The following is a 24684-nucleotide window of genomic DNA, read 5'->3' on the forward strand; positions in this document are numbered from 1 at the left end:
AAACCATTACAGTAGGAATCAGATACACCTTTTTTTTCTTTTACCGGCGATTGAACTTAGGGGCACTTGACTGCTGAGTCACATGCCCAGCCCTATTTTGTATTTTATTTAGAGAGTCTCTCTCTCACTGAGTTGCCTAGTGCTTTGCTTTGGCTGAGGTTGGCTTTGAACTCATGATCCTTCTGCCTCAACCTCCCAAGCCACTGGGATTACAGGCATGCGCCACCGCACTCAGCTCAAATACACCATTTTTAACAGACTGGTAATCAAAGAACAATTAATGTCATATTTGGCTTGGATTACCAAAGAGAATAAGGGTTTTATTAGATATTAACACATTTTACAAAATCAAATTCAATAATAAAACTGGTCTATTTAACAAATGATTAAACACTTGAGCAATTTCAAACTAGATAACTATAAAATAATCTTGATCACCTTTTAATTCCTGCTATTAATTTTTTATATGCTCCCTAACTTAGGGATTAACACTAAGTATCATACCAGATCATGTTGATTCTTCTACGTTACATACAATATTCACCTATAACTTTTTGGAGCTAGCTAGAAAATTAACTACAAAGTGCCTAAAGAACAAATGTAACTGATACTATCAGACCTGAATATAGAGAATCAGGATTATCAAGTTAATAAGATATGTGTATGCACAAAGGGACTTAAAATTACTCACTGTGAGTCTTGTAACTTGTGTCTGTGGATCAATTAACCTACAATAATTAAAAATTTAGCAAATTTTAATTACACTGAAATTATGTAAACATTTTTTCCTTCAAGTTTATTTAGGGAAGGTTTACTTACTTTAAACAATCACAAGTGACTAATAAATGTGATTCTGTCATACGAAAGATGTTATGGATGGCCCGAGCAGCTAAGATTTGGCGCATTGTTTCATAAACAACATCCGGATGATCATCTGATTTCACCTCCATAGAACCAAGGAATCGGACAATAAATAACTGATGAAGAATAGAATCTATAACAGAGCAAAGTACATTATGTATTTCCCACATTTCTTTTCCAAAAGAATAAAATATACTGTCTTCTTCCTTTTAGATTTTCTAGTAAAACCCCTAAATTTAGAAATAACTTATCCTGACTAAAGTGTTTAAGTTATAGCAAAAAAATAAGGCAATAAATACTTCAACAATGCAGCTCTAGGGAAAAAGAATTCCTTGTACTACTCTTAAAACTTTTCAATAAGTTTGGAAATATATATACAAAATAGCTATTGGAAAAATAAGAAAAAAATTATGTTCCAGAACCAGAAGTAAAACATCAGAAAAGCCTGAAGGACAGCTTAGGCACTGAAAATTTAACTATGAGATCAAAGTATGTGATATTCTCTAATTTTGTGTGAACAGCATCCCAAATCAGATTAAATTATGTTGTGTTATAGAGGAAATTTCAAAGTTTAAAAAAAACAAACAAAAACAGTATAGCAGAGGGACTAGGGTTGTGGCTCAGTGGTAGAGCACTTGCCTAGCATGCGTGAGGCACTGGGTTTGGTCCCCAGCACCATAAAAAGAAAAAAAATACAAGTAAAAAAAATAAATAAAGGTATTGTATTTACCTACAACTAAAAACAAAAACAGTATAGCAAAAAACAAAACAAAAAAACAAAAAAACAACAAAATAAGTGTAAATGACAGATTAGTCACACGATTTACTACAAGAAATAGTTTTTTTTAAAAATATATTTTTAGTTGTCCAAAAAGTAGTTTTAAATATAAGAAAACTGCACATCTGTTCTACCTTCAGTTTCAGATTTTGTACTTCCTCCAGATTCCCCAAATGGATTTGCCCCAGCCCCAGCCCAAAAAGTAGTTTTAAATATAAGAAAACTGCACATCTGTTCTACCTTCAGTTTCAGATTTTGTACTTCCTCCAGATTCTCCAAATGGATTTGTACGCCTGAAAAGTTTAGAAAAAAATATGAATAGTTACCATGAGCCACATGGAGCAGATCTAATTAATAAAAAAAAGTTTACACATACATTTTAAAAAGAAAAGCTCTACTCTGTTCTGTTAAGGAACAATACTGATAATCAAATTACTATACAACCTCTGCCTTCAAATTACTATACAACCAATGTTGCTGCATTTTAGATGACACAGCATGCAAGTTTCGCCATATAAAACAACAAAAATCAACATGATTATAAGCCACCTTGCAGAAGTTCTTCAATTTTAATAAGCTAGCATGGGGATACAATTAATTTTGCTACAATATTAGCTGCTTAAGAGAAATACCAGGGATTTCCTAAGACTGTAAGATCCTCTTCTTTAAAAAGGTTCTCTAGGTACATGTTGTGAATCAACTATAAAGATATAAACATTTTTTTTAAAGAGACAGTGAGAGAGGAGAGAGGGAGGGGGAGGGAGAGGGGGAGAGAGAGAGAGAGAGAGAGAGAGAGAGAGAGAATTTTTTTTAATATTTATTTTTTAGTTCTCGGCGGACACAACATCTTTGTTAGTATGTGGTGCTGAGGATCAAACCCAGGCCGCACGCATGCCAGACGAGCAGCCCAAGATATAAACATTTTTTTTTAATATTTTTATTAGTTACTGATAGATCTTTAAATAAAGATATGTGGTGCTGAGGATCGAACCCAGTGCCTCACACATGGTAGGCAAGTGCTCTACCACTGAGCCACAACCCCAGCCCAAGATATAAACATTTTCTAGTTTATATCTGTATTTCCCAAGTCTAAGGTACAGCTCAGTGGTATCAGTTCTTGTCTAGGATGCTTAAGGACCTAAGTTTGATCCCTAGCACCATAAAAAAAAACAACCCTGGGGACTGGGGATGTGGCTCAAGCGGTAGTGCGCTCACCTGGCACGCGCGGGGCGGGGCTCTGGGTTTGATCCTCAGCACCACATAAAAATAAAATAAAGATGTTGTGTCCACCGAAAAAAACTGGAAAATAAATATTAAAAAACTCTCTCTCTCTAAAAAAAAACAAAAACAAAAACAAAAAAACCCTGGATTTCTCAAGGCATAAATAACAACGCAAGAAGAAAAGTGAACTAGAGAAAGAAGCTAACTCTCTCCTTAGTGTGCTTGGCTTTTAGCACACCCACAATGAAGGAAGAAGGATACCATTTAAAGTAGGTCTTAGAAACAGAAAGCTAAGTGGATCTAAAATAATATTGGTACTAAGGTAACAGGAATCTAATCTCTTTAATATATGCCTGGCCTATTATATTATATCAAATGCTAAGTATATTTCTGTGACCAAATGTAAATGACTTTTCTTGGTCACAGCTTTGTATATCCAAATTAATTATCAACTTTTGTTTTGGTTTTGGTACCAGGGATTAAATCCAGGGGCATTTAACCACTGAGCTACAATCCCAGCCTTTAAATTTTTTGAGACAGGGTCTTGATAAATTGCTGAGGCAAGCTTTGAACTGGAGATCCTCCTGAGTTACTGGGATTATAGGTATGAACCACCATACCTACCTATTATTAATTTATTAAATACCCAAGCTATTTAATAAATGATTTTGCCATAAGTCACATTGTCTTCATCAAAAGCCAAAGGAAAATTTTAACTGCTTTGATAGGACTTTCTCCTTATATAAACAAAACATGAATCATTAATAATTCATAGTAGTGATAAGTGTTTTTTATCTTCCTAAAGATTTCTTATTCTGATGCAAGATGTTTTTAATATACCTATAGCACATATATTGTCTTTAAGAATTTAAGTGTTATAACTGAAAGATACAACTATCAATTTTCTTCTTGTCACAGTAAATACCCAAGAAGTAGACCTGATAAGCAATTCAGAATTAAGTATTTTTTAAATTAAATTATCTTTATTGAGAAAGATGAACTGTAAAACCTGTATAATTCTTTCCTACTAAAATTGTGTTAGGTAATTAAAGAAAGTACAACAAAGCTAGTGCACATATGTGAGAGATGACTCTCAAATGCAGAATTGGAATTATAAACCTTACAGACCATAGCACAACGTTCCTGTGATGCCATCACTCACCTGCCTCCCTGGCCAGAAGTTTTGGCCTGGCCAGGCAGATCTTCACATACAGGAGAAATTATGTCAAACTGTATTGGGGTGTCTGGGGCAACAAGAGAATCTAGAGAAAGGGCAGCCAAATTTGTGGACTCAGATCCTAAAGATCCTGAACTGCTGGTTCGAGCTGTTGGTGGCCGAGATTGTCTAAGCACAAAGGAAAACAAGAAAGCACTGCCTTTAGTTTTCTTTTGGAAATTGAACAAACTATGAAAAAAACTGTTTTAACTCAATGAGACAGTAAAGCAAATTTCAATAAATCACAATCCCAAATCATAGCTACCTAACGACAGACTTCTTTCTTTTCAATTATTAAACTAAAAAAAAAATCACCTCTATCTAGAGATTTAGTTGAAAACACTAAGGAAATTTGAAACCATCATTTACTTAGCACTCTTAATGATGAATTTATCATTCTGAAGATATATTTTCTCTGTTGTTAAGGGAACTATTTATTAATGTTACGTAGCACTGCTAAAATCAAAGTGCTCATAAATACTTTAAATAGCCCATATAGTTCTTTAAATAACTCAAGTGTGGTAACTTACCCTGCTGGCCGCAGACTCTCATGCCTCTGCTGAAAAGAAGGGGAAGGAGTGACAGCTTCCAGAGCTGACTGATTTACTCGTGCAGCAGTTTCCTATTGTGATTTTTTTTAAAGGACAAATTAGTCTTATGAGAAACCAAATATTTGAACATAATTCTGAATTGTCAGAAGGCTTCTAAGTTACACTAAAATATGAAGTAAAGCTACTAAAGTAGTTCTACGTTGTCTTGTCTTACTATTATGGCATAAAACTATAAACTAAAGTTTCCTATTGCTTCTTATAATCTAAAAAAGTATGATTACTCTCTACTAATATGCATAATGGGTAAAATATTGGTTTTTCTACAAATTTTTAACTACTAGGTATCTTTAATTAAGGTTTGTAATGCTAGAACCAAGCAGTCACTAGCACTATGGACATTCAATACATTTGTTGAACACAGGAATTTAGAAGGTACAGGAAATTTCACAAAATGAGTTATTATTTTATAACTTTGCTGGTAAAGTTTTCATAATATATTTATATTCAGAAATATCTATAAGCTTATTAATTTATAAAGTTATCATGGATATTTTCAAAACTTTAAAGTGAGAAAGATTTCTAGATTATTACTTTTTTTTTTTTGTACTGGGGATTGAACTCAGGGACGCTTAACCACTGAACCACATTCCAGCCCTTTTTTTACATTTTATTTAGAAACAACACGGTCTCACTGAGTTGTTTAGGGCCTCGCTAAGTTGCTGAGCTGGCTTTGAACTTGAGATCTTTCTGCTTCTGCCTTTCAAGTTGCTGGGATTACAGGTATACACCACCATACCTAGCTCTAGTAGTATTTTAACTTATTGTTTACTTAAAATACCAGCTACATGAAAATGATATTTAGAGATCTGCTTTAATGCGTAAATAGTCAGTGTTATTCTATACACACTTAAAAAAGATAATGATGTTAAATTTCATGTTTTTATCACAAACAAAATGGTCATTAAGGGCTACAGTTTGTAGCTCAGTAGTAGAGTGTTTACACAAGCATGTGCAAGGATAAAATTTCTAGGAAGGAAGGAAGGAAAAGGAAAAAAGAGAAGGAAGGTAGGGAGGAAGGAAAGGCAAGAGGAAAAGTAAAATTAGGAAAACAACAGAACAGTTTTCTATTTCTGTGCCTCACTGCAAAAATACAAATATTATAATGGCACAAATTGATCCAAATTGCTATTCTCCTTAATATAGATATTATAATTCTGGATTACCTGAAAATATTAACAATTAGAGTTCTGATAATTGGCAAGAAAAAACTCTAAGTCTGAATTATTCAAATCTAAATATTGTATTCCCTAGGCAATAACAAATAATTCAATTTGCTTTTGGGGGGATTGGGAGGATACTGGGGATTTTAACACAGGGGCACTTTACCACTGAGCTGTATCCCTAGCCCTTTTTATTTTCAGATAAGGTCTCATTGCTTAGGTCCTCCCCAAATTGAAGAGGTTGGCCTCGAACTTGCGATCCTCTGATCTCAGCCTCCGGAGTCCCAAGCAAGATATCACACCAGGCTTTAATCTGCATATTTTTTTTTTGTTTTTCCAAAGTTACTTTATAAGAAGAAAAAGTTATATTGGCAGGAAATCAAGTTACTAAAATCAAAGGTTTTGTTTTCACAGTTAGTATTGATTTAAAAAAAATTTTTTTATTAGTTGTGGATGGACACAATACTTTTATTTTTTATGTGGTTCTGAGGCTCAAACCCAGTGCCTCACACATGCTAGGCAAGCACTGTACCATTGAGCTACAAATCTAGTCCCTAGTGTTTTGTTTTTGTTTTTTTTTGCAGTACTGGGAATTGAACCCAGGGGTACACTCGCAGCATTCCATTCCAACCCTTTTTTATTTGAGACAGGGTCTTTCTCAGTTGCCTAGACTAACCTCAAATTTGTGATTCCGCTGCCTCAGCCTCCAGAGATGCTGAGATTATAGCTATGCACCACCACATCTGGCACAATTTCCCTACCTTTTGAAATAATTTATTGTTCTAGGAAAGTCAGACACTCATAACATACATGATACAGTAAGCTACCCAAAGTCAAATTAAATGACTATAGAACTTGAGAAATTATGACACAATTAATAGGAATCATGTAAGCCTAAGAATTGTTATTCATTGTACTAGATCTGGGTAACATAAAACAAAAATATTACCTCTGGATTTTCACTTAAGTATATTTGTTTAGATATATTGTTTATTGTACAAATCCACTGCAAAAAGAAAAAAAAGAAAAATAGATTAATTTTTTTCAACAAATTTCTAAAGGACAATGTTCAATAAGCAACTAAATAAAAGTTTAATTAGAATAAATATATAATCTTCTTTATAAGAAAACACCTTGGAACCGGAGGGAGTAGAGGTGGTAGAACACATAATAATTTACCACATACAAGGCCCTGGGATCAGTCCCCAGCACCAAAAAACAAAACAAAACAAAACAAAAAACACCTGGCATAACCATGTGCACATAAGAGAACATTCACATTTATAATTTTAAAGGTCCTAAATTTATTTCACATGGAAAATAAAAAGTATAGCAATCGTGTTAAATTATTATTTAATAATCTGTATCTTTTTATATTACTCCTACCCTTAATCCCCACCAGACAACACAGTCTAAACTCAGATATCCTAATTCAAAAATTAAGAGATAAATATCTTTCTGGTGAAAATATATATATTATTTTTTAATATTTATTTTTTAGTAATATTTTAAAAGAAATTATTTTTACTAATTTTCATCACACCAGGAAATGTAAATTGACAAATGTTAAGTATATATATAAAATCTCCCTTCTTTCAACATAGAAAACACATTCTGTTCTACAACTTCTGTTTCACTCTCAAGAGGATCCCAGTGCCTGATGGGCCTCATTAAACTCAACTAATGTTTTGTTTGGTAAACCATGCAGAGGGCAGAGATATTTATCTGTGTTCCTCAGGCACCAAAAACAAGTTTTAATGTGAACTGTTTCCCAGGAAAAGTAAATAAAAGTAGATCTCTACATAATTTCCAACTTTATCTTACAATACAATTATAATTAGATAAAAAGTCTCAAAATCAAGTTATGCTGTATTTTCACGGAAGAATATTTCACAAGGTAAAGTTTTTGTTTTGTTTTTAAATATTTATTTATTTATTTTTAGTTTTCGACGGACACAACATCTTTGTATGTGGTGCTGAGGATCGAACCTGGGCCGCACGCATGCCAGGCAAGCGCGCTACCGCTTGAGCCACATCTCCAGCCCCATACAAGGTAAAGTTTTTGAAGTATCAGTTCTTAGTAGTACCTTACCTTCCTTTTTGGTGTATCAGTAATAAAAATGGAGCCAAAACTAAAAGCATTATGAGGAAGAACAAAGACTCCCAAATTTTCGTTTTTCTATCTTTCATTTCCCTAAGGTTTTAATTTTTTATTGTATCCTGTCATGCCACATCTACTGCTACTATGTTTTTTTTTTTTTTTTAAAGAGAGAGTGAGAGAGGAGAGAGAGAGAATTTTTAATATTTATTTTTCAGTTCTCGGCGGACACAACATCTTTGTTGGTATGTGGTGCTGAGGATCGAACCCGGGTCGCACACATACCAGGCAAGCGCGCTACCGCTTGAGCCACATCCCCAGCCCCTGCTACTATGTTCTTAGTGCAGCAAATAGCATCTCAAAGGATTGGTATAAGAGAATAAATTAAACTGTTACCACATGATACTGACAGACTGCCAGAAGGCAACAGACACAAGGTTGTTGCTGAATTTGAGCCTTTAAGATGGCAGAGACATGATCTTTAAGGCGTCTCCAACTATAAAATTCTATGAGAAACTTAAGAATACTGCTTTAGAACAAGACTTGAAAAATAAACATTTTTAAATTTAACTAGGGTTTTCTAAAATTTGTATAATGAACATTTTTTTGTTTTGTCCTCAGAAAAGTATTTTTAAATGTTGCTGAAGAAATTAACTAAACTTTTACCTCTTCATGGTCTTTTTTACTCTCTGCTTGCAAAATTGAAGATCTGAAGAAAAATAAAAGAAAAAAGTTTCAGCCTTTTTTAAAAGAAAAAGAAAAAACAAACACCACAACCAAGAGTATTTTAGGAAAGGAAAACCACCAAAGGCATTAGGACTAATACTTTTAACAACTCTAATTTTGACTATGAATGCAAGATGTGCCAAAATGGAAATAGGCACTGATCCTAGAAAGATAAGACCATGAAAGTACACTTTAAGACAATACATTTCAAACTTCTGGTGTTTATCATATATCAGTGATCCCACATTAATATCTTAATGTGCATAAATACAGGGGGAAAATGACTTATGAAATCCAGAGAAAATACTAACTTCATTATTGATAGTTTCTCCTTTAATAGAGTTAAATAAAATTTCAACATATGATTCACAGAAATATTTGGCTTTTCAAAATAACTGTTAATACTTTATTTTTTTAATTTTATTTTTAATATTTATTTTTCAGTAATATTTTGAAAAAAATAATTTTTACTAATTTTACATCACACCAGGAAATGTAAATTGGAAAATGTTAAGCATTAGCAAAAAATTAAAAATATAAAAATTTAAGTACTGTTAATAACATTAACAATTTGGTAATTTCAATAAACGAACATAGGGACGCCTAGTGTGATAACACACAGAATTGGCATTCACTGTATGTTTGTAGAAGGAATATTAAATTAAACCATTTAATGAATATGAACTACAAACATTTTGGTAGAAGACAGTGTGCCATAATGTCTTTTTGGTAAGGGGTAAAGGTTGAATTTATTTACTTATTTTCATAATTTTTTTCCCAATCCTGGGCATCAAACCTAGTGTGGTCCAAGCATACTGAGCAACTAGTCTTCCACTAAGCCACATCCCTAACCCCATAATATATTAATATGCATAAATATAGTGGGAAATGACTTTTATGGAATCCAGAGGCTGCTCCAAAAGTTAAGAGAGCTCAATGGTCAATTTTTTTTAATATATTTTTTTTAGTTGTTGATGGACCTTTATTGTATTTATATGTGGTATTGAGAATTGAACCCAGTGCGCCTCACACATGCTTAGGCAAGCAGTCTGAGCTACAACTCCAGCCCTTCAATGGTCAATATTTTAATTAAGTAGGGGGAAAAAAAAAATCACAGCTACCCTAAATATCTATCATTAGGAAAATATTTAAAATATAATATCTGTCCTTAAAAAGACTAATGCAGCCATTATGAAATGTTTTTACAAGTAATCTACATCACAACATTTCTTCACTTATTAAAAAATGTATTCAGGATAAAAACTGGAAGGCAACAAACAAAAAAGCTAACTGTTGCTTCTTGTTACTGAGATTACATCCCCCCACCATACTCTTTTTTTCTCTCTGTACTTTTCAGAAATTGTGTTCTAAACACTACTATAGAATCCTTTTTTTTTTTTTTGTAATACAGAGGATTTCCAGGGCACTTAATCACTGAGCCATATCCCCAACCCTTTCTTATATTTTAAGATAAGGTCTTGCTAAGTTGCTTAGGGCCTCGATAATTTGCTCTGAACTCACAATCCTCCTGCCTCAGCCTTCCGAACTGCTGCCCCACTTACCTGACTAGATTCTCATTTAATAGAAAGATAATAGAATTTTCTAAGGGGCATAATAAATATTAATGGAGAAAATAATCTTATCAGGAGTATATGATTAACATTTAAAAATAACACTATTGTTAGCACCTATCATATGCTGGTCACACACATGCTAGATTTCTATTCCTCTCAATTTATAAAGTAGAAATTACAACTCCCTACCTACATTTTACATGTAGAAAAATGGAGATCAGAAGGGTTAAGGAACTCATCTAAGATCAGAGAGTAATGAATCCAGGCTTTGATCTTTACAACCCCACACTTGATACTCTTAATTAACTTGGGCTGTCTTCCCCATAGAATGCAGGATTTTCAGTGACCAGTCTCTTAACATGGAATCATGGTATTTACCATTTAACCTGGTTTCAACAACCTCAAAGAAATAAATTAACAATGTTAAAAATTAAAATTCAACTCATTTCTGTAAGATTAAAAAGCAAACTATCTTTGCAGGGTGCAGTGGCACATGCTTAGTAATATCACCAACTTAGAAGGCTGAGTCAGGGGGATCAAGTTTGAGGTCAGAGGCAAGTCTGGGTAACTTTGTGAGACTCTGTTTCAAAATAAAAAAATTTAAAAGGGCTGGGGATGTAGCTCAGTGGATGAGCATCTCTGAGTTTAATCCCCAGTGTCCAGGGCAGGATGGGGGGAAGCAAATTATCTTAATATATATGCTGAGTCTAAAATGTTCATGACATTTCTGGATAAAAAGGAATTATCCTGCATTTCAGTAATTTAAAATATTATAAATTTTATTAATAGTAGAAAAATACCAACTTTTTCCCATCAAAAGAGGTAATCTGAAAACAATATCGCCTGTCTTCACAGTCCACAGCCATCACTGAACAGTTGTCTATGTCCATGGCCAGGCCTCCTGCTACATCGCCACGGGCTTGACTCATTAAGTTTCCACCCTGCGTGAAGTAAAACTGTCTATCCCAGGTAGATGACACCAAGCCTGTTTTACTAAATGAAGAGAATACATTCATATTTTAATAATGACGTACCTAAAATCACCTTATCATCCAGAAACAAGATAAAGCATGTTACAAAGAACCAGCTTGCAAAAAAGTTACCACAGTGCAAAGAAAATATGAACATCAGTTTTTCAGTCTCCTAAAACAAATTTACTCATATTGACTCGCTCGTGTGAATGTACCTTTTCCAAAATAAGGCTGGAAATTATCAAATTTCAGCTATGTAATCATGATCCATAAAAAGTAAGTTATATTTTAATATTCAAAAGAGATAAATTCAAAACAAAAGAAGAATTTATTTTATTCTTAGGGTTAACCCATTTCATCCTATCTTCAGGTGAAAACTAAAATTTGACTTGATTTTGTAATTATATATAAAATACGATAAATGACATTAACAGCACTCACATTATAATAGATTTAAACTTAAACTGGTTTCATTTTTTAATTCCAAATTATTCAATAAATATTTATTCAATAAATTCAATATTCACTAAATAAATTCAAATTATCCAATAAATATCATGACAGATTAGGCCCCAACTTCCTTAACAAGACTCCTAAAGCATAAGAAATAAAATCAAGAATCAATAAATGGGATGGATTCAAACTAAAAAGCTTCTTCTCAGCAAAAGAAACAATAAGGTGAAGAAAGAGCCTACATTTTGGGAGCAATTATTGGCCACACACACACATCAGATAAAGCACTAATCTCCAGGATATATAAAGAACTCAAAAAAAAAAAAAAAAACACCCCAAACAATCTAATCAATAAAAGGAGCTGAACAGACACTTCATAGAAGAAGATATACAGTTGATCAACAAATATATGAAAAAATGTTCAACATCTCTAGTAATTAGAGAAATGCAAATTAAAACTAAGATTTCATCTCACACCAGTCAGAATGGCAGTTATCAAGAAATATGATATGTTAAGAGCCTTGTAATGTTTTGAACAACCAATAAAAAAAAAAAAAAAAAAAAAGAATACAAACAACAATAAGTGTTGGTGATGATGTGCGGGAAAAGACACATTCACACACTGGTGGTTGTGCCAATTTGTAGTCCCACCAGCAATCTGGAATGCAGTATGGAGATTCCTTAGAAAACTTGGAATGGAACCAACATTTGACCCAGCTAACCCACTCCTTGGTCCATACTGAAAGGACTTAAGATCAGCAAACTATAGTAATGCAGCCACATCAATGTTTATAGCAGCTCAATTCACAACTGTTGAACTAACCTAGATGCCCTTCAATAGATGAATGGATAAAGAAACTGTGGTGTATATATACACAACGGAATTTTACTCAGCAATAAAAAATAATAAAATTAGGGCATTTGCAGGTAAATGGATGCAGTTGGAGAATGTCATGCTAAGCGAAGTAAGCCAATCCCAAAAAACCAAAGGCCGAATGTTCTCTCTGGTAAGTGGATGCTGATCTGTAATGGCAAAAATGGAGGAACTGTGATTGGGCAAAGGGAAGGGAGCGGGGGTTATGGGGCAAAGGGGCAGGAAAGATGGTTGAATGAGATGAACATCATTACCCTAGATACATGTATGACTGCACATATGGTGCAACACTATATCACGTACAACCAGAGAAATTTGTGCTGCAATTGTGTAGAATGAATCAAAATGCATTCTGCTGTCATATACACCCAATTAGAACAAATAAATAAATTTTTTTAAAAAATCCACATTGTTCAATAACTATCTAGGTAGAAAAGTTTTCATTCATGTACCTTATCTATCATCAAGTTCACATAAATACTAACATCACTAAAAATTAGGTTCAACCTCTAATAAATCAAAACAATTTGGCAGGATATATTATATTGATAATACCAAATGAATATTATATATATATATGTAAAATGATATACAATGCATGAAAATAACTAGTTTTCTTACTTTCTAGCATTAAGGTATCCAGCCTTTCGGGTTAAGTTTCGATTAACAGGAAATTTTGTGGGGTCTGGGTCAGGCACATATAAAGGGTCACTGGCTACTTCCAAATCCTCTATTGTCTGCTGCATGGTCTCTACATCACTGTCCATTTCCCTGCGAACACTAACAGAAAGGAATATTTACAGCAAGCCACACCAACAAAGAACTTCTTACCAATCAGGTTTACCTGTATATTTGTTTTGTACATATTTTTTAAAAAGAGATAATCAGTGGCATAGGTGGTTAAATCGACATAAATACATTTTCTACAGCTTTACATTTTAGATATTTTAGAAACAATTCTAAATTCAAAACTAATGAATGCCTGACTTCTGTCTTATGAACAGTATTCATTTTTTAGAGCTGGGGAGTAATTCAGTGGTATAGCACTTGCCTAGCATGCATAAGGCCCTGGGTTTGATCCTCAGGACAGGAAAAAAAATCATTTTCATTTTTATCTCTCTCCATACCTCAGAATGATCACATTACTGCTCAGACTTTTGAACCTAATCAGAATGCAGAACAATGTTTTCTCTCTCTCAAGTTTCATGGCTTGGAAAACGACATTTAATCAGTAATATCCCAAGCAATCCCCACAATTTGGAGTTTAAAGATAATTTCACTTACAATTAATTATTATTATAAGTCTGTTTTACTCAGACATAAAATCTAGTTCTGTATCATTAAAATTATTCTCAAAGTTTGACACTGTTATAAAATTCAGTTTACATTCTAGGGAAAAGATGATTTAAAAAACCAAGAAGCATCCATAAGCTGTGGGAGAAACACTCTCAAGTTAGGGAAAATACTTCCTCAAGAAATTAAGTTGTTGGCTAGGGTTGTGGCTCAGGGGTGGCGTGCTTGCCTAGCATGCATGGGGCACTGGGTTCAATTCTCAGCACCACATACAAATAAATAAATAAATAAAGGTCCATCAACAACTAAAAAATATTTAAAAAAAAAAAAAAGAAAGAAATTAAGTTGTGGGGCTGGAGTTGTGGCTCAGTGGTAGAGCACTTGCCTAGCATGTGTGAGGCCCTGGGTTTGAGTCTCAGCACCACATATAAATAAAATAAAGGTCTTTAAAAAAAAAAAAAAAGAAAGAAATGAAGTTGTAAGTATTTTTAAGTTATGGCATTTAGCTGTTAACTTATTCACATCATTTCATTTTCAATTTTAAGGGAAAAATACTTACTTCTGTACACTTGTTCCAATATTAGCTAAAAATTCTTCCAACTGTTCATTGAGATTTTCAGAACCCATCTTAAAGAAACTTATCTGGGGTAGAGGAGGAATGGAGGATCAAACAACACAAACATACATAAAAGAATACTTCAGTCAATCACATAAAAAATATCTAAGATACATGGTTAAATAAAAACCAAAGGATTATTCCATTTGTGTAATAACAGGTTTCAGTTTACAACTTCTACTACGCAAAGAATCACTGAGAATATTTAAGTGAACAAATTATATGTATATATATATATACCCAAACTGATATATGCTAAATAATTTATGAAAATGAAAATAAATTTTGAAGCATTTTCAAACAAATCATATAGATAAACTATTTCATATTTACTACAAAGATAAGTTTTAAATCTGAGGAACAGAAAATACTCTTAAAACTGAAGGATCTTCAAATTTCTTTAAACCCCTGATTTTTAAGGGCCTGACATATTATATCACCCCAAACTCAGTTTCCTAGCGTCCTTCCTGATGCACGTCTCTTTGGGTACTTGAGAGTTCATCTATTACTTTAAACTCAGAAAGTGTACAAGGAACATGGGACACACAAATTTGTTCACTCTCTTTCAGATCTATTATGAAGCAAGGAGGGGTAGAATAGCAATAGGTATAACTCTGGAATTCATTTAGCTTCTGCTTTCTATCCCCAACTGTGGTGAACAGGGTCTAAATACAACATAAATGGTATCATTTAGTCCAAAATACTGAAATCTTTATTACTTTTTAAAACCCAAACACACTGGGCACAGTTGATATGCCCAGAATCCCAATTACTTGATAGGATGAGGCAGGAAGATAGCAAGTCTGAGGCCATCCTGGGCAACTTAGAAAAAACCCTGTCTCAAAATAAAATAAAAAGGATTAGGGATGTAGCTCAGTGATAACAGCACTTGCCTAGAATGCATGTGTCCATGGATTTGATCCCTAGCACTATGCAAATAAATAAATAAATAAAACCAAGACACAAATGAGTATGTTAAGAATAGTTTATGGGGCTGGGATTGTGGCTCAGAGATAGAGCGCTCATCTAGCACGTGCGAGGCCCTGGGTTCGATCCTTAGCACCACATACAAATAAATAAAATAACGGTATTATGTCCAAGTACAACTAAAAAATACATATTTTTAAAAAAAATGATTGGGGGGGCTGAGATTGTGGCTCAGCAGTAGAGCGCTCGTCTAGCATGTGTGAGACTCTGGCTTTAATCCTCAGCACCACCACATAAAAATAAAAACAAATAAAAATATTGTGTCCAACTACAACTAAAAAAAAAAAAATTTAAAGAATAGTTTATAATACATTTAATAATTTAATATAAATACCAAGCTTGACACAAAGCTTTTTTGGTGGGGTGTGGGTACCAAGGATTTAACTCAGGGACACATGACCACTGAGCCACATCCCCAGCCCTATTTTGTATTTTAGAGACAGGGTCTTACTGAGTTGCTTAGTGCCTCGCTTTTGCTAAGGCTGGCTCTGAACTCATGATCCTTCTGCCTCAGCCTCCTGTGCCGCTGGGATTACAAATGTGTGCCTTAATGTAAAGCTTTTCAGTTATACCAAAACAGCACAGGAGTTGAGGATTTAGCACAGTGGTAGAGCACTTGTCTAGCACATGCAAGATCCTAAGTCTCAATTCTCAGCACCATGAAAAAAAAATATATATATAGTATTTACCTGAGCTTGCATGTACCCAAGTAGAGGTTCTAACAATGCTATCTTCTTCTTGTATTGAAGAGTATTTAATGCACAAAAATAATGCATCATGGTCTGGTGCTGTTTTTTTCTGGAAGTATACACATCTTCTGTTACTTCATATTTCACCTTTGAATGAAAAGATTTAAAAAATAGTATTATTTCCTTATATTTATTTCTCATTTATTTATTTATTGTGGTGCTGGGGTTGAACCCAGGGCCTTGTGCATGTGAGGCAAGCACTCTACCAACTGAGCTATATCCCCAGTCCTTATTTCCTTACTTTTAAATTATCTTCCATGGTGGCTATGGGGAAGAGCCTACCAAGGAATATATATCACTGAACAGTTTTCTGGTCTATTAGAAATTCTTCAACATAGTAAGTTGATTTTCTTGTTTCACTACCAGCCATATAATTTATAAAATGCATATTTGCATGTAACCAAGAATGTAAATATCTAAACTAAGCATGGCAAAGAAAGTCTACATGGAGGAAAGGCACACAATGGTTTGTTACTAACTTCACCATTAGTTTTAACCTCAATCAGTTCACAGCATACATTCTCCCCTTCTGGCTCTCTCTCTACCACACTTACTCTTCTACCTGTCTTCCTTCACTTACACTTAGAATACATGTGCTCCCCTAGGTTCTTTCATTCAGACAACAAATATTTATTGAGCATCTATTATATTAACATGCACTAGGCTCTTCTCTTTTCCTCCTCTCCTTTGAATACCTGATGAAGTACCAAGAATATTCCAAAATACCAATGACTCAGCAATCACAAATTTTTAATCCCCTGATCTTTACTCAAAAGTGCCAAGGGGAAAACATCTCCAGCTGGGTTCTTTATATGTTTATGTGTGTAATATGTGTATGTGTGTATGCATTGGAAATGTACAGGTCAGTATCCTTCCCACAAAATTTGCTCTCCTACATTACTTCTTGCCTCTCTTAATTAGTCCAGGACCCCTCAGTCATCCAAATAACCTAGGCATTATTTTTTTTAAATATTTATTTTTTTAGGTATAGATGGACACAACACAATGCCTTTATTTTTATGTGGTGCTAAGGATTGAACCCAGGTCCCGCCCATGCTAGGTGAACGCTCTACCACTGAGCCACAATCCCAGCCCCCTAGGCATTATTTTTTATTCCCCCCTCCTACTAAAGACCTTATCAATTCTATTTATGAAATACTTCCAAAAAGTATTCCTTCCTCTCCTCTTTCAATAACATGAGCCAAGGTTTTCATTATATCTTTGCAAACTAGCTGGGTATGGCGGTGCCTTTAATCCCACTGACTCAGGAGGCTGAGCCAGGAGGATTATGAGTTCAAAGCCAGTCTTGCTAAGTTGCTTAGAGCCTTGCTAAATTGCTAAGGCTGGCTTATAATAAAATACAAAAAGGGCTGAGGATGTGGCTGAGTAGTTAATCTTCCCTGGGTTCAATCCCCGATACCCACCCCCACCAAAAAAAAAAAATCTTTGCAAAGTATTCCAATTCTTCCTATTGAATTCCCTCTAGTCTCAATCTCTTCACGTTTTCATTAGTGTTTTATTCTGTAACACAACTGCATCGTGTTACTTATTGACAGAATTCTCTGTTGGCTGCTCACTCTAACACAGATTTCAAGGTCATTAATATACTGGCCCCAATCTACTTTACCTTCATTTCTGCCTTATCTCCCCAAACACATTCAGTGTTCCAGACATACTGTAATGATTATCTTCACACCATCATCATCATAATTATGGCTAAAATTTAGTGAAAACTTGTTATGAAACAGATACTTTGCATGCATTACCTATTTCATCTTCACAATTATTGAGATGTTTCTGATAGTGAAATAGAGGCTTGCAACTAAGTAAAAGTGCATGACCTCAGGCAAATTAATGGCAGAGCTTTGTTCCCAGTCTGACTCCAGAGCCAGTGCTCTTAACCTCTGTACTATCCCAACTCTACCACATGCATCTGCAAAGGCTTTTTTTTTTTTAATATCCTTGTTGCAATCCCTTAACAGTGATCTTCAATGCAAATGCTACCTCCTAAAAGAATAATATTCCTGATTCACCAAAACTCTCAACATTTCAGTAAAACCTCTGTTACTGCACTTAACTGGTATTAATTCTTACTCTCATTATCCTTATACTCTGACACCTGGACTAATTGCATGCTTTCACACAAAAGCCTTCAATAAAATGTGGAGTATCCACTCCTGTCCTCCAGGAGCCTACCCATATTGTTCTCCCAAGGTACCCCACATACAGCTTGTCATAAGGTAGGTGCCCAATACATTTAAAAAAAAAATTTAGTTGCAGATGGATACAATACCTTTATTTATTTATTTATTTTTATGTGATGCTGAGGATCGAACCCACTACCTCACACATGCTAGGCAAGCGCTTTACCACTAAGCCAAAACTATAGCCCCTCAATACATTTTTTAAAACTTTTTTTTGTTGTAGATGTACACAATATCTTTGTTTTATTTATTTATTTATTTTATGTGGTGCTGAGGATCGAACCCAATGCCTCACACCTGCTCAACCTCAGCCTCCTTCAATATATATTTTTTAAATATTTGTTTTTTAGTTGTAGTTGGCACAATACCTTTATTTATTTACTTATTTTTATGTGGTGCTGAGGCTTGAACCCAGGGCCTTACACATGCTAGGCGAGCACACTACCACTGAGCCACAACCCCAGCCCCAATACATTTTTAATTTAAAAAATGGTGAGAAATATTTTTTTAAAAATACTTGTGGGGCTGGGGTTGTAGCTCAGTGGTTAAGCACTTACCTCACATGGGGCACTGGGTTCAATCCTCAGCACCACGTATAAATAAATAAATAAATAAATAAATAGTGTCCATCTACAACTAAAAAAAAATATTTAAAAATAAAATACTTGTAACAGCCAGCGGTAATGTAAAACATGCCAAATTTTATACTCTAGAGCTTTTAACTATGTCCATAAGGCAGAGTGACTAAAATGCAGATCTTGAAATGTATATACTTCATAAGTTTTTTCAGTATCAAATTTCTGAACTAAAATTAGAAATGGAAAGCAGATCTTTGGATTGAACTTTGTGTGAGAAACATTGTCTTTATTGTCATAGTGACTGTTACACAGTGTTACGGTTTAGCTATAAGGCATTTCCCCAAAAGTTCATGTGTGAAATAATGCAAGAAAGTTCAGAAGTGAAATGATTGGGTTATGAGAGCTTTAATGTACTCAGTGCATTAATCCTCTGATGGGAAGTAATCGGGTGGAAACTGCAGGGAATTAGGGTGTGGCTGGAGGAGGTGGGTCCCTAGGGGCATGCCTTTGGGAAGGGCTCTTTCTCTTTACTTCCTGGTGCTGTGTCCCCAACAGCTCTCCTCTACCCTACTCTTCCACCATGATGTTGCCCCTCACCTGTTGCCCCAACAAATGGAGTTGTCCTTCTATAGACTGAGATTTCTGAAACTGTGAGCCTCAAAATAAATTTTTCGTTCACTGGGGTTGTAGCTCAGCAGTGGAGCACTTGCTTAGCACATGCGAGGCCCTGGGTTTGATCCTTAGCACCACATAAAATAAATAAATTAAATAAAGGTGTTGTGTCCACTACAACCAAGAAGTAAATTAAAAATAAATAAATAAAGTTTTCCTCCTCTAACTGTTCTTATCAGGTCTTTTGGTTATAGAAGTGAAAAGGCTGACTAAAACACACAGTAAGTCATACTCAGTTGTGGATTCCCACAAGTAGTTACTGTGCCTCTCTGGGCAGCTGCAACCAAGAATGCAGACACCAAGTCCTAGGCACAGATATCTCAACTCACTCTCAAGCATCCAATAAGGCCTACACATCAAACCTTGGATTAGGCACTGGAGAGAGCTGATTTTAAGGAGCACTCAGCTGATATTGCTAATATTCTTTAATCTTTACTTCAATGTTTTTCTCTTCAAATATAAGGTAATATTTCTAGAAATTCACTCCTTAAGGAGAAATATTCTCAGTAAATGAAGAGGGCCTCATAATAACTTCATTGGAATTGGGTCTTTAACAATTCAACTTTTTGATTACTGTGTCTCATTTCTGTATACATGGCCAAATGAAAACAGAACATATGCAATGTTATCAAAATACAAAGCAAAAAAAAAATACTGATCATCATTTACATTTATGTTTATGATTTATCAAATTCTGGCAGAAGGAAAGTATTTCATTTAGAGACTAAAAATTATCAAAAAGGTTTTTGAATAGCTAACAGGAAAAAAAAAAGTAGGAGTAGGAGCAGTACAGCAAAACATACAAATCAACTACTGACTATTTTTAAACTGGGAACACCGAACCACCTAATGAAATCATCATTAATTGTGATACTGAAGGAGTAAGTATGTATCACACCTTGTCATTTTCTCTTTTTTTTGACAATCGGCTATATCTGTTAATTGCAGCATCATGATCTGGAAAGCAGAAATGAGTGTTAACAATAATACAATAGTATTTTACAAAAGGTATAAATACTTTAAGTAGTCTTCACATCTGCATCTTTCTGCATATACTAAAGTAAGGAAAAAATTCCCTATCACCTGATAAGAATGTTCAAATTTTCCCCACAGCCAAATTTTCCTGTAAACTATGTGTCTACTTAATCTAACTAGTATATGAAAGCAACATTTAATTCCAAGGAAACAATAATCCACTAAAAGTTTTTCAAAGTATTTTAGTTCAAAAACAGCAAATGCTCATTAAAGAAAAACTGGAATATATACAAAAAATAGGAAGGTAAAATACTGTATCACTTCTTTAGGCATTATAAAGATAATAAACTAAAAGATGTAACTGTCGTTACAATTGTTTCTTATAAACAGCATATTTAAGTAACAACATTGATATAAATAATGACCACAAACTTTTAATTACACACATCTTTTTCAATTATTACAAAGAATCAGCCATGATATTATACATAAATGCATCAATAAAATAAATAATGTAAAGTATTCAGGGCTTACCGTTACTAGCGATCTGAAACACTTCTTTTAATGTCAGTATTTCTGAAAAAGTTTAAAAGAATAATTTCAGCTTAGCATAGTTAAAAAATATCTAAGTTTGTTTATAGGGTTGGAGATATAGGTCAGTGATAGGGTGCTTGCTTAGCGTGAATGAGACTCTGAGTTCAATCCCCAGCACCACACACACACACACAAAAAAGTTTGCTTGCAAAGCAATAATAAATGCTACTTCCGTTATAATTAAAACTCTAAATAGTATTTTATACTTCCACATTCAAAGTAAAAAAAAAAAAAAATCACTGTGTTTCGGCTAGTCTGGTACATTTACCATCATTAGCAAAACTTACACTTCCAGAAAATCTACTTGTCACAAATTAGTAATATGACATAAATTTTAAAACCCATTACAAATACTAAGACAAGTAAATATTTTGACTCAGTACCAGTATCTAGATATTTACTAATTTGTTTTTTGGATATATGACTCTAATAATTTCAAATGCTGAATGAGAAACAAAGCACATTTTATCAATAAGATAATGCCATTCAGTACCCTTAGACTGCGAGAAAATAATTCTTATTTCTTGACATTGGAGATGTCCATTTTTGAGCATCATTGCAATTATTAACTCCATCTCTAAAATCCATTGGTCTTTATTCCATCTTAAACACTTTACCATTCACTGACACATTAGTTCAATTTTTTTTTCCTATTTTGGAAATAATCCTGTATGAGAGTTTAAAAATTATAATAAGAGCCAATTCTATAAAACTCTCCTTTTATCACCTAGTAACCCTAAATTGGCAAAAAAAAAAAAATAACCACAAACTACTAAGTCATAGGTTGTTAGATGTGCTGGCATCCCTGCCTTCTGCTATGCCCATACAAACCTCTATACTCTGTGCCACTATCCTAATCCAGGTCTTGGTTATACCTCATTGAACTCTCACAACTTCTTAGTCCATTCTCCTACACACCAAATCCACACAATCCCATCCTCCAAATACAAAAGGATTGTGGCTCTTTACTACTAAAAGACCTCCATTGGCTTCTCTTTGTTCATAAACTCAAGTCCAACATCTTTAGCATCATCTAGTTCATCTAATTCTAGATTTATCTGCTGCCTTGCCCTGACACATTCAACACTGCAGTCACACTGAATTTCTTATTATCCTCAAAACAAGGTATATATATCTATTCAGCCATACGTTTGTGCATTCTAGTCTCCCTAACAACAGTGATTCTTCTCCTGGCACATTTTTTCTCATTGTTCAGTGTTCAGGTCACATCTTTGGTGAAGCCTTCTTGACTCTCCTCTGAGCCCTCACAGAACCTTCTCATTCCCTAATTAAAAGAGAGACAGTGTCCTAATTATGTGTTTACCTATCTCTTTCTCTAGGATTTCTCCAGGAAAGGGATACTTTATAATAGTATTTGTCAGTATATAGTTTAATACCTATCAAAAGCTCCTATAAATGTTTGGTGACTGATAATAGTAAAAGTGGCACAGGCAGTGGTCTGAAATGGTTTAGGTATAAAGTAAAACGCATCTTACAAGAATTGATCTTCTGGCAACTGACAAAAGTAAATACAAGCCCTTGACTTCAATACCTTTCAGATCTCTTTCTTTAAACTGGGTAATGGGGAACATCATGGCATCAGCAAGTTGAGTTGAGAGTACAGCATGACAAGAGCTAAGCTAGTAAAAGAAAGACAAAAAAGGCCAAATAACTAACAGAAACCATTTTAACTAATAAATGTCATTATAGAGCAATCTAATTTTTTTAAAAAAACTAATACATTAATGTGATAAAAAGTATCATATAGCAAAAAAAAAATCCATTTAAAACTCTTAAAAAGAAAACTTAAAGTGATCCTGGACTTGGCAATGATTTTTTTTTAATTTCTTTTTGTTCTTTTTAGTTATACATGACAGTAGAATTTATTTTGACATATTGTACATACATGGAATATAACTTCCCATTCTTGTGGTTGTACATGATGTGGAGTTATACTGGTCATATATTCATATATGAACATAGGAAAGTTATGTCCAATTAATTCTACTGTCTTTCCGATTTCCATCCCACCTCCCTTTTGTTCACCTTTGTCCACCTTTGTCTAATCCAGTAAACTTTTATTCACCCCCACCCCCATGTGTGTTAGCATCTACATATTAGACAGAACATTTGGCCTTTGGTATTTTGGCATTGGCTTATTTCACTTAGCGTGATAGTCTCCATTTCCATCCATTTACTAGCTAATGCCATAATTTCATTCTTCTTTATGGCTGGGTAATATTCCACTGTGTACATATACCACCTTTTCCTTATCCATTCATCTGTTGAAGAGCACCTAGGTTGGTTCCACAGATTAAATCCTTTAGGTATGTGCCAAGGAGTGGGATAAGTGGGTCAAATGGTAGTTCCATTCCAAATTTTCTAAGGAATCTCCATATTGCTTTCCAGAGTGGGTGCACCAGTTTGCAGTCCCATGAGCAATGTATGAGTGTAACTTTTTTCCTACAGTCTCTTGTCAACATTTATTATTACTTGTATTCTTGAAAATTGCCATTCTGACTGGAGTGAAATGAAATCTCAGTGTGGTTTTAATTTGGCAATGATTTCTTAGACATGATACCAAAAACACTTCAAAATAAAATATAAATTGTACTTCATCAAAATTAAAAACTTTAATGCATCAAAGGATACTATCAAGAATGTGAAAAGGTAAACCATAGAGTGAGAGCAAATGTTTGTCAATTACTTACCTAAGTAAGAAACTTGTATTTAGAATACAGAACTCTTAAAACTCAATAATGAAAAGGCAGAAAACCCAACTTAAAGTGGGCAAAGAATCTAAATAGACATTTCTCTGAAGATATACAAATGGCTGATAACCACATGAACAGATGCTCAGTATCATTAACTATCAAGAAAATGCAAATCAAAATGATAATGAGATACCACATGACATGCACTTAGATGGCTCTAATTTTTAAAAAAATGGGAAAATCCATTTTTGGCAAGAACGCAGAAAAGCTAGAACCCTCCAATATTGCAGGTGGCGATATGAATGGAACGGGCACTGGTGAAAATTGGTGATTTCTCAGAGTTAAACATAAAGGTACATTCCAGGCCAGCCTTGGCAACTTAGCAAGCCCCTGTCTCAAAAACAAAAACATAGGGGCTGGGGATGTGGCTCAAGCGGTAGCACACGGGGAGCTGGGTTCAATCCTTAGCACCACATAAATAAAATGAAGATGTTGTGTCCACTGAAAACTGAAAAATAAATAAATAAATAAACATAAAGTTGCCATATAACCAAGCAATCCCACTCCTAGACATATACTTCAAAGAACTGAAAACTGGTGTTTGAAAAAACCAAACTTGAATATGTATGATCACAGCAGCACTATTCATACCAGCCAAAAGGTGGAAAGAGCCAAAATATCCATAACAAACAGACAAATCAAATATGGTATACCCATACAATGACATTTTATTCAGCCAAAAAAGAAATGAAATGTTGA

The 24684-nt window shown here is 34.2% G+C and overlaps 1 protein-coding gene across 7 annotated transcripts in view; it reads right to left on the reverse strand.

The window, feature by feature from the left end:
* Appl1 (adaptor protein, phosphotyrosine interacting with PH domain and leucine zipper 1) overlaps nucleotides 1-24684 on the reverse strand; it is an 80280-nt gene that overhangs the window by 43712 nt on the left and 11884 nt on the right. For 5 of the 7 annotated variants that reach the window (XR_013434440.1, XR_013434442.1, XR_013434439.1 and 2 more), the window contains exons 5-18: nucleotides 22764-22851; nucleotides 21152-21193; nucleotides 20541-20599; nucleotides 16129-16275; nucleotides 14396-14478; nucleotides 13165-13323; nucleotides 11050-11238; nucleotides 8612-8654; nucleotides 6797-6853; nucleotides 4607-4698; nucleotides 4023-4205; nucleotides 1880-1932; nucleotides 820-994; nucleotides 692-728 (exon numbers count right to left, since the gene is read on the reverse strand). Coding sequence is in view for 4 of the 7 variants with exons in the window: in XM_078038353.1 (XP_077894479.1) it covers nucleotides 692-728; nucleotides 820-994; nucleotides 1880-1932; nucleotides 4023-4205; nucleotides 4607-4698; nucleotides 6797-6853; nucleotides 8612-8654; nucleotides 11050-11238; nucleotides 13165-13323; nucleotides 14396-14478; nucleotides 16129-16275; nucleotides 20541-20599; nucleotides 21152-21193; nucleotides 22764-22851 (1407 nt within the window). In the remaining 3 variants the exon portion in view is untranslated. The remainder of the gene's footprint in view (nucleotides 1-691; nucleotides 729-819; nucleotides 995-1879; nucleotides 1933-4022; nucleotides 4206-4606; nucleotides 4699-6796; nucleotides 6854-8611; nucleotides 8655-11049; nucleotides 11239-13164; nucleotides 13324-14395; nucleotides 14479-16128; nucleotides 16276-20540; nucleotides 20600-21151; nucleotides 21194-22763; nucleotides 22852-24684) is intronic. The other 2 variants (XM_078038354.1, XM_078038355.1) reach the window with 2 other exon arrangements.

The sequence above is a fragment of the Ictidomys tridecemlineatus genome, chromosome 2 (genome assembly GCF_052094955.1).
Source record: "Ictidomys tridecemlineatus isolate mIctTri1 chromosome 2, mIctTri1.hap1, whole genome shotgun sequence".
NCBI lineage: Eukaryota > Metazoa > Chordata > Mammalia > Rodentia > Sciuridae > Ictidomys > Ictidomys tridecemlineatus.